The sequence below is a fragment of the Perna viridis genome, chromosome 14 (genome assembly GCF_037379345.1).
Source record: "Perna viridis isolate PV_CMFRI_1.1 ecotype Kerala chromosome 14, ASM3737934v1, whole genome shotgun sequence".
Taxonomy (NCBI): domain Eukaryota; kingdom Metazoa; phylum Mollusca; class Bivalvia; order Mytilida; family Mytilidae; genus Perna; species Perna viridis.
The window spans coordinates 26,279,534-26,289,711 of NC_142458.1; the positions used below are offsets into that span (position 1 = coordinate 26,279,534).

The following is a 10,178-nucleotide window of genomic DNA, read 5'->3' on the forward strand; positions in this document are numbered from 1 at the left end:
GAACGAAAATGTATGGCGAACGCGCCATGTTTGACAAAGCATAAACAATATCACGGAACAGTCTCCCTGATAATATTCGGCATGTGCAAACTATATATATGTTTAAGAAACTTGTCAAGACTCATCTTTTTAGACTAGCGTATGGTGACAGTATCTGAGTGTACATATTGCGTCTTTTGATTCTCGATCAGCTTTTTATTATACAATGTAAATAATGTGTTTTTCATTTTTATCTATTTTTGCTCTTTTTATCATATTTTTTTCAAAATGTAGATAATTTGCAATTTCTCAACTCTGTTTTGATATTCTTATTCCTTTTTCAGTAAATTTTTAGCGTGCTTGCCTGATATTTCCCTTTTTTGATATATATTTTTAATTAATGATATTTTCATAGTGTCGTATATTTATTCAATGCATTCATATCTTTATATATATTCATAAATTTTAACCTTTTCCCGTACTATTTAGTCTTATATGGTACGCCAGAGTGGACACCCCGAAGTTATAATTTTTTTTGGTTATAACTTGTAAGTTAGGATTGAAATAAATAACTTCGGGTGGGGCGGATTTGTAAAATGTTGGAGAGAATGAAAAAAAAGGGGGTATGTAAAAAATATATTCGGGAATGAAATTTGTAATACCGGGTCATTGAAATTTGTAATTCCGGGGTAAAATTGGGTTGCCGAAGTTAAAAATGTTTGCTCTCATTGAAACCAATGGAAGAAAAATGCAACTTTGAAGGGTCCACTCTGGCTTTCCGTAGTACTATTATACGTTTTATTTATTTATGTAGTATTTTCTGTATGATTGCGTTTATATTGTACAGCGCTTAGAGTATTTTTTTATTAGATAAGCGCTTCATAAATATTGTATAATAATAAAAAAAAATAAAATAAAATAGAAACCTATATTTTTCATTCAGAATCCTGATTTAGTAACGGTAGTTTGCCATATTAGAGAACAAGTTGTACACAGGCCTGTGTCATGTGATACTCTACTTTCTTCTCATTGAATCTCTATACAACAGTTTGAGTTCTTTCCAAAACGTTTTATCCCGGAATCCGTAAATAAAAGGATTGCAGGCACTATTTAAAAAGTAAGACCAAATAAACGTATAAAATGCCACAGATTCCGGAAAATTTAGGTTACAATCAAAATCCGGCCTTATAAAAAATATCAAAGATAGAATATGAAATATGGCAGCACTGACAATATAGACAAGTGTAACCAATAGCAAAGTGATGGTTGATCTTTGCACACTGCGTATACTTAAAGTGGCATTGTCTGAAATGTCTGCTTCTGACACGATGGTAGATTGGTGAGTTGTACTCTGTCCCCATGGACCATGAATACAAATTTGTCTTCCAATAAGAGAGTACATTATAGCCAATAAGGCTGTTACTAGCCAGAAATATATCATTAACACCATGTTAAAAAGAACAATTTCTTTTGAATTAACGAACCGGTCCTCCGTGAGGCATCGTCTTCCCGTCAGTCCTGGAATTCCTGTCGGCTCTGTGTTTATTCCAAAGAGAATAGGAGCTGGCCAGCTTAAAGCCAACCCTACCAGAACACTCAAGACACACATAAGTTTAGCAAAAGTTGTAGTAATTTGTTTCTTCAGAGGCATCAATACTTTCTTGCCGCGATCCACTGCAATGGGTATAAGGGACGCCGTCGAAGTAACACCGCAGAAATAAAGAATAAATCTAAATATTTTGCAGAATATTTCAGAAGGAAAGTTGACCGGATGCAGCAGATAGTATACCACAAAAGGTGCACTGATCACACAGTTAAACAAATCGATCATGGCCAACCAGATGACATATATTCTATAGTTTGTTGGTTTGAATTTCTTATAGTATATATACAGAACATGTCCGTTCCCGATAATACCAAGAATTATAACAATAGATAGAAAACAAATTCCTCCAAGGAACCGCAAGATGAGCCGATCATTTACTTCTTCCAACGTCACATTGTTTTTCATATAAACATCCATCATCCATCTGTGACATAGCCTGGATGTATTAACCATTGTCTAAATGAATAGGTAGAAACGTATCAGCATATTAAAAGGTATACACGTGTGAAATGAAATTAAGCACTTTATCATCTGAATATTACGTTATACTTTATAGTTACATGTAGTGCGACGATGTAAGAAATGAATTTAATTAATGAATTTACACAAATAGGGTATAACAATAGACAGCAGATGATTCATAATACGAATTTTAATTTCCCAATGTGAAGCATATGTACATTATCTTTGTTTTTGATCTTTTGAAAATTGCTAGTTATGGTTTGAATACGGATTTCATAAAGAGGTGCGAAGAGGGAAGGGGTTAGTAGCCCGGGCCCCCTTCTAAAATTGAAATTTTTGAAACGCTATATTTTTTACGATACATGTAAAACAATAATTATAAAAAAAATTCTTTTAAGAATATCAATATATTTTAATAAACATCAAAAAGATATTGATATCTAGCATTGTGTTATATAAACACAAAAAGAATATACAGAATAAAGCAACTGTTTTTTTTTCACATTGCTAAAGTAAAGCAACTGAGATCGGGAATTTGTTAATTTCAGGATTTCTTTTTGTTCAAGACTGAAATTCCTAAATTGTCTCTAATCTCTCTACAGTAACTGTTCTGTTCGAGATTGCTATTGATTCTGTTTGTCATAGGTAAGTACAAATCTTGTGTCGAAAAAAATGAGAGATTAATCATCATTGCTCTCTGACCCTGTTTACATATAGGTATATATCGTAGGAAGAGCGGATATACAAAAGTCATACAATTGCATTTTTGTATTTACATTTACATGTACCAATTTTTAGTGGAGTCCGAGTTGCTTATTTGCTTTTATTACTTAGTATGTATGATTTTAGTTACTTTATGTTCTTTGTTGTGTATGTCTGTTTTCCATGACTGGTCATTGTCCCTGGCTTATATTTTTTTGATTACCGCTATAACCTTGGTTCCCTTGATTACTGTTTCGTTGTGTAGACTAAAAATAATTTCTCAACATTTTTACATGAATTAACGTGATTTAAACCCACATTGAACAAATAAACTTTATAGCAGATTTATTTTGTAATTTGTTGGAATCGAGACTTCACATGAATTTTAAGTGAAATCTTTACCTGACGTTCCTGTGAAGCGAACTTCACATAACAACCAGGCTAACGGTATGTATTATTCACGCGAATTCCACGTGAAGCTGATCACTTTACATAAATTTTACGTGATCAATATTTGCCTGTGTATTACACTGTCCTAGATCTGGCATGAATTGTACGCAACTATTGTTCAGCTGAAGATGGAAGAGTAGTTCATTTGTTAATTTCGGATGAAAGTAAGGAAAGACACAAGCATATAAGAAATGTTTATGATTGAAATTAAAAACAAAAGATAAACTAGAGAAACAATTGTGAAACAGCTCACAGGATACCCCTGCCGCAATTTAGTAATCATTAAAGTATAATGAGAGTAGTCATCCAGGAAGTTAATACCGCTTCAATATGAAAACTATATGGCATACCTACAAGATTCTATCAAAATATCTAGCTGCTGTGATAAGTACACATATACATGTATTTGCAGAGTATATACAGTAGTGAAAAAATTCTGGACGGACGAACGGACGGACGGCAGTGATAATCACTATATTCCCCCTGCAAAACCTTGGGTATATAAATATAAAAAAAAGAACAGTATTTAAACCCTACCTTCACTCAGACCATTTGTAGCATACCTTGTTTTATACATGAAAATAATCAAAATAAATAGTATAACTTACATTGAACATATCACTATATTAAACAACAAGTTTCCGCTCGGATGTCCTTTGATTGGTGTGATTAATTGTCCTGCCGAGGAAAGGGAAAATCATTTTACTACAAGGTTATTGTGAATTTGTTATATTGTATCACTGATATGTCAATTTTATGGTAAATGATAATCGCTAGACATTTATGGCACAAAAATAACGAAAAGGTAAATACATGTAGCGTTGAACATATGTTGTTTATACCAAGTTAGCACACTTACTCGGCGTTTCGAATTAACCAAATGTACTTATATGTTATAACTTGGTATATTTTAAAAATCATACCCATTATCAGCCTTATGTCCTGATATAAGCCTGAGAGTTTTTTACAAACATGTAGACTCGGGGATGATATTGACCGTGAATTGACAACGGGTATGATATGAAAAATGACATACCTTATAAAATATAAAAGTCTCATCAAATGGCTGAGCCAATTCTTTTAAATTTTACGAATAACAATGTTGAAATGACACTTTATCAAGGGGTGTAATTGTACCTTTATTTTCTATCAGTATTCGTTAAATGACTCGCTTAATATTTATTGTGCATAAAATTCATGTCTACCGCCGGTGGTTGTTTAAATTTATTGTTCGCAAGCTTTGCAAAATTGGTATTTCAAAAAAAAAGAAGAAATATCTTGGTAAAACAACAAACCATTGCTGGCCCTAGATGAAAAACAAATCATTTTCTGTTTTAGAATATAAGAAAAAACTTTGATTTCATTTTGCGACAGAGTTATTTTTATCAATTCTGCAGATGATACATACAAGTTGTGGTCATGTTTTGAGATGTTTCTCATGAAGGTGAACTTTACACAAATAGACAGTCTGTGAAGTACTGGAATTAGTATTTATTTCGTCTGTACAAAAAAACCTTAAGTGGGTTTACTGAAAATGTTGATGTTGATCGAAATACAGAAAATGTCTTCTCTGAAGCTTCTCTTCTCTCCGTTTAGCACAGGACTAGCTCTCTCGCACTTTGTTGCAGGGAGTATTTACAGCGATGAAGGTTGTGTTCTATTTATATGTGGTGGCTGCAATCTGTATGCGGTGTGCTACTTCGTCTGCACAAGCCCTGACTTGAAGGGGCCAAGGGCTTTTATCGTGGCCAGGTGCTCAGAAACATGAATCCATAGTTGGACGCTGGATGGGAAGAATGAACATTTGTATATTTCAGCCCTGCAGATTGGTACGATGCATCGGATGGTGTTTCCTCTAGACTGTTCAGGCTTGCTACATTATTGGTGTAAGTATTGTGCTGCAGGGATGTCCACCAAGTTGTAATATATGTGGTACATTAGCACTAGTTTGGTGTTGGTTCTACGTTGCTGCAGAGTTTGCTATTCACGGTCATTAATGATTTCGGTGGTGCTATTGGTAGTTCCGTGATCTCCTTTGACGATCCTCGCTGTTCTCCTTATACTGATTCCAGTTTGTTAGTGTTGGTAACAGTGTGCGAAGGGGAAGGTACTGGGAAGGTATGTTCAAGAATTTGCTGTACCAGGGTTTATAGCACTCTGCTTTGACTTTGCTTGGTAGGCATCCGATGTTTCTCCACAGAAATCAAAGACTGATGTTGGTCTTCTTTGCTGTTGAATCCACATGATCGTTCCAGGAGTGGTTTTTCAATATTGTTACGCCAAGAAATTTTCCTTTCTATACAAGTACAAGCGGTTGTTCATGGATGTTGTACGTGTACATGTAGGGGGTAACTATTGATTTCCGCTTCATTGTTATCCTTAATATCTCGCATTTAGATGGGTAAAAAGACATTTACCAGTCTTGTTCCCATTTTTCCAGCTTCTGTAGTTTGTCTTGCAGGATAATCGTCGGCAGTAAGATGTCGTCTGCAAATCTTGAGTTCATTTACCAACCAAGAACTACTTATACGACACAGGCGTCCATGGCAACGAAGCCCTACCAGGAAGACGATAGAAATTAAAGGCTGGCCTTCATGTAGATCTATTGTAGAAGACTCATATCGATTGCCTGTCCTTGAAAAGGAACTCCTTCAATTAAAAGACAGTTCCCGGAGATGATAGAACAAGCCCTCCGCTGCCAGTAGCTATATATTACCGATTCAATACCAGCATACCACTCCAGATTACCAACATAGACCGAAACTTTATAAACCTCAAAGCCATAATTAGCGACAAAAATTATGGATGCATTTTTTAAAAAATATAAAGTTTCCAGAATTCATAGATTTTGATCATCAGTTTGATTTCATTTGTTTGATAGAAACTACATGTACATATGTAAGGTCGATGATCTAGATGGAATTAACATTTCAGGTACCTAATTTATAACAATGAATAGAAATATGTTGCTACAAGATTTAAGTCATCACTACAGAAGTTTTATGGTCGTCATCATGAACTCGTGGATCGTTATGGTGTATCCATCAACACCATGAAAACTGATTTATTCAACGGGTCATAGATTTCTTTCCTCGTTTGTCTACACCGGACTTGACTTTTTATGAGCAACTCGGCGGGTGTTTCTACAAAAGCAGAGGACGCTTACCCTACCGGTGCACCTGGTCTATGCTCCCAGTTTTTAGTGGAGTCCGGGTTGCTCATTTACTTTTGTTACTTTGTATGTATGATTTTAGTTACTTTATGTTCTTTATTGTGTATGTCTGTTTTCCACGTCTGGTCTTTGTCCCTGGATTACATTCTTTTGATTACCTCTATAACATTGGTTCCCTTGATTACTCTTACACACTAGTAGTAGTATAAAATCAGGTTGCATCGCTTTTGGCTTTAAAGCAGAATTTCATTAATAAAAAAAACAAAAAACAAAAAAACAAAAAAACAAAACAAAACTAACTATTGTCAGATGTACACGTACATGTATATATGCCAGATCTTCAGTAAAACTTTTCAAATATTGTATAACCATAAAATACAAATTAAAATGTTGTGAACCATAATTCATAAAAGAAAAGTAAAAAAGTTGGAAAAGGCAAGACTGATGATCATCATGAATATGTAGAAAATATAAATATAGAAAAAGTAAATAGATTTATTAATGAACTTAACTCTCATAATACTATAAATGTATCCATGAAACGTAAATGAACTAATCAAAAAATAGACGATGCCATTATTCAACATGTAGAACAGGAGGATATGTATTAAAGGCAAGCATATAAATGTAATGCTGAACATAAACCTTGGTTTGATAGAGAATAAAAGAAAACATAAGAGGTCTGGGCATAATCTATGATTCAGTGTATAGGAGAAGAGACTTCTCCCTTCCAGTAGTGATAGGGAGAGGTGAGTCTGGAATGGGGAGAAATCAAACTTCACCGCTAAAATATTTTATCGCATTGATATGACATTGTATCTCAAGGACATGTATTCTAATAAAGAAAATAATAAACAAATGAGATAAGTTTAATAGTGTAATTCCATTTTCTATACTTGCAAATGAATAAGTACATGTATAGAAGTAACTTTAATTGAATATAGTAAGTGATCAGATTGTCATTGAGAACTTGTTTCTTATGATAACATGGTCTGCACCTTCATGTGGTCTCTTCCTGAAAAAAAAAAGAAAAAGATAATTCATGTAAATCATCTCTGTTCTGACATTATGATGAGTACAATTGTATTGTAATTGATACAAAGCACAAATCAACATGTATGTGCATGTACTTGTATGTTTACATACACATGTACATTATTTACTGGGATTATTTTCAAATAATTGATAGTTATAATTTAGATTGATAAATGAATGACTGCATCTTGATATGCCATAAGGCAGTTCATTATCTAATAAATTTCCCTGACTTTGTTTAATAAGTGATAATAGTTAGCTTAATTATCTTTATTTTGGCCTTATCTCTTAAAGAGATCCTCACAAAAGATTTCAATTAACTTTAAAAATCCTTTAAAGACTTAAACAATGCTAAGTGTTATGGAGAGAATTTACAGGACAATAGTGCCAATACAGGGGCGAATTTGAATGAACTCATATATTCCGAGAATACTGAGACTGAAATCGTGAAATGCATTAATGGATTAAAAAACGGACAGGCTTTCGGTGATGATTACATTTATTTATTTATTACTTTTGTTCAAACTGCCCAAAGTAAATGTGAGAAAGTTGTAGCTGCATCTATCTGTCCCAGATTGGATGACATTTGTGGCAACATTAGACGTGGTAATGTATAACTCAGTAAAATTGCATCAAATGAAAACTGTTTATTTGTTGAACATAATGACTCTTTCAGAATAACAAACGGTGCTGTAAATTGTCTCTTGCATGCTAAAGATGGTATCCACCCTAACAGAAGAGGTTCAGCAAAGCTTGCCTCAAGCCTTGGTATTACTACCAAAGAGACACAACCAGCAGGTAAAGGTAGTAACGGTGATCTCAAAGCTTCGGACGTGGTCCAGCCACAATGATGAGCAGATGCATCCAGACTACAGACGTCAAATGTAAACAACAAAGGTGGTTGTCATAATATGAATAATGATGGGCTTCAAAATGTAAAACAATGGTGGGCGTAGGTGTTGGTTATACAATGAAGACAATCACATCTCTAAAAACTGTGGGTATGATGACTATATACAATGTAACACATGCTGTAGATATGGTAATAAAAAAAAACACTGCAGTTATTAGACTGATGGCCATGATGTTAGTGCCGTACATGGCGACAGTTCAGATTACGTAGAGCCTATATCGACGAAAAGACCTCCTGGTAATCGACGTCACCATAGAGGTCGGTAAAATAAACGACAACCTACAAAATTGTCGGTTGATTTCCTAAACATGAGGGGCATCAGGAGTAAAATCCACGATGTAAACAGGTATTTGAATAAGTAGAACCCTGATACCTTGTGTTTAGTGGAGACTTTCGGGGGTTTACAAAAAACGTAAGAACGCATTACACAAAGCGATTAAGCGGAATGAAGGAGCTAGACAGAAAAGTTAGAAGACACAAATGTCAATCACTAGTTACTGATCAGTTATCTAAGATTGTCGGGGCGACAATATTTAAACGTTACTTTTTCACACGAATCAATAAAAAAGTGCTATACGCTGGCTAAAAGCAGAACAAACACCCGGTTTTGATGAAATTCATAATGAGTTCTTGAAATATGGCTGAGATATAATGATAAAAACGCTTTGTGATCTATTCACTTTCATTTCTGACTGAGCAAATTCCAAAAGAATAGCAAAAGGGTTTTATTAAACGCTACACAAGGCTGGGTCTATATACAACTTAGATAATTATCGAGCTCTTTCGTCCAATGTATATTAATTGTTTTCCACAACGTTGGAATCGGTTATGGTGGACTTTCTCCAGAAAAATAACGTTCTTGGCGAGAGTCAAGGTGCTTTCCGAGTAGACAGACGCATCGAACACCAAATTTTGGCTCTGCAGGGCATATGTGTCGTATCACGTTCTCCTAAAGAGCATTCGATAGAGTGGCGAGACGGTCTTTTTGTCAAATTATGGCAAAGCGGTATATAAGGTAAATCTGGCGTCTAGTGAGAAACATTTATAGTAATGTTGAAAATAAAGTTCTTTTTGGAAATATCGAGTCCTCGTGGTTCGATCAGGACTTTCGTGTTAAGCAGGGTTTGTGTGCTATCACCTACGTTATCTTCGGTACTAATGATCATGAACGACCTGTTTAACATGTGGTGTTTGCGACACACTAGTTTGAGTCAAAAGTCTTTAAAAATGTTATATTCTTGCAAAATGTTTGAGTGCGAGCACTTTAAATTAACTTGAGGGTATAAAATTATTGAATAAGATGCTAAAATTTTCAATATAACTATCATGTGGTGGCTGCAATGCATTAATTTGAGTAAAAAGTCTTTAAAATATCATATTCTACCAATTTTGAATTTTGAAAATGTATGAATCCGCACACTTTTATTTTGCTTGAGAGTATAAAATTATTGAATAAAATGCCAATTTTTTTCAATATAACTATCATATAATGGCTGTGAAAATAATTTGAGTCAAAATTCTTTACAAATGTCATAATCTTGCAAAATGTCTGAGTGCAAGCTGGCCTGTACGAAAATGTCAACTGGAATCCAACTGGAGTCCGACTGGACTAAAACCAGGCTTCCAGCAGGATTTTGAAAAAAAAATAACTAAAATCCTACTTATAATTTCAAAAATATATTATAATGAAAACACAAACACATTAGTATGTATTATTCTTAATTGTGAATTGTTTGAAAGTATTGCTTGACCATTCATGATTATCAGCTAACTGATACCCATTGGGATCCCCTCATTCCAGCATGCATTGGTAACCACATGACTGAGTTCATATCAGTATTTTAAAATTGTCCGCCATT

The 10,178-nt window shown here is 34.3% G+C and overlaps 1 protein-coding gene across 2 annotated transcripts; it reads right to left on the reverse strand.

Moving 5' to 3' along the window:
- Nucleotides 1-888: 888 nt before the first annotated feature.
- On the reverse strand, nt 889-3,868 carry LOC148598801 (uncharacterized). Of its 2 annotated transcripts, none has more exons than XM_088560978.1 (2): nt 3,808-3,868; nt 889-2,041 (listed from the first exon to the last, which is right to left on the reverse strand). In XM_088560978.1, exons 1-2 carry the CDS (start codon nt 3,814-3,816, stop codon nt 995-997), a joined length of 1,056 nt encoding a protein of 351 aa, XP_088417104.1. In that variant the 5' UTR covers nt 3,817-3,868; the 3' UTR covers nt 889-994. The 2 variants fall into 2 exon arrangements, with proteins under 2 accessions (XP_088417104.1, XP_088417105.1); XM_088560979.1 differs by having other exon boundaries at nt 3,737-3,809.
- Between the last annotated feature and the right edge of the window lie 6,310 nt (nt 3,869-10,178).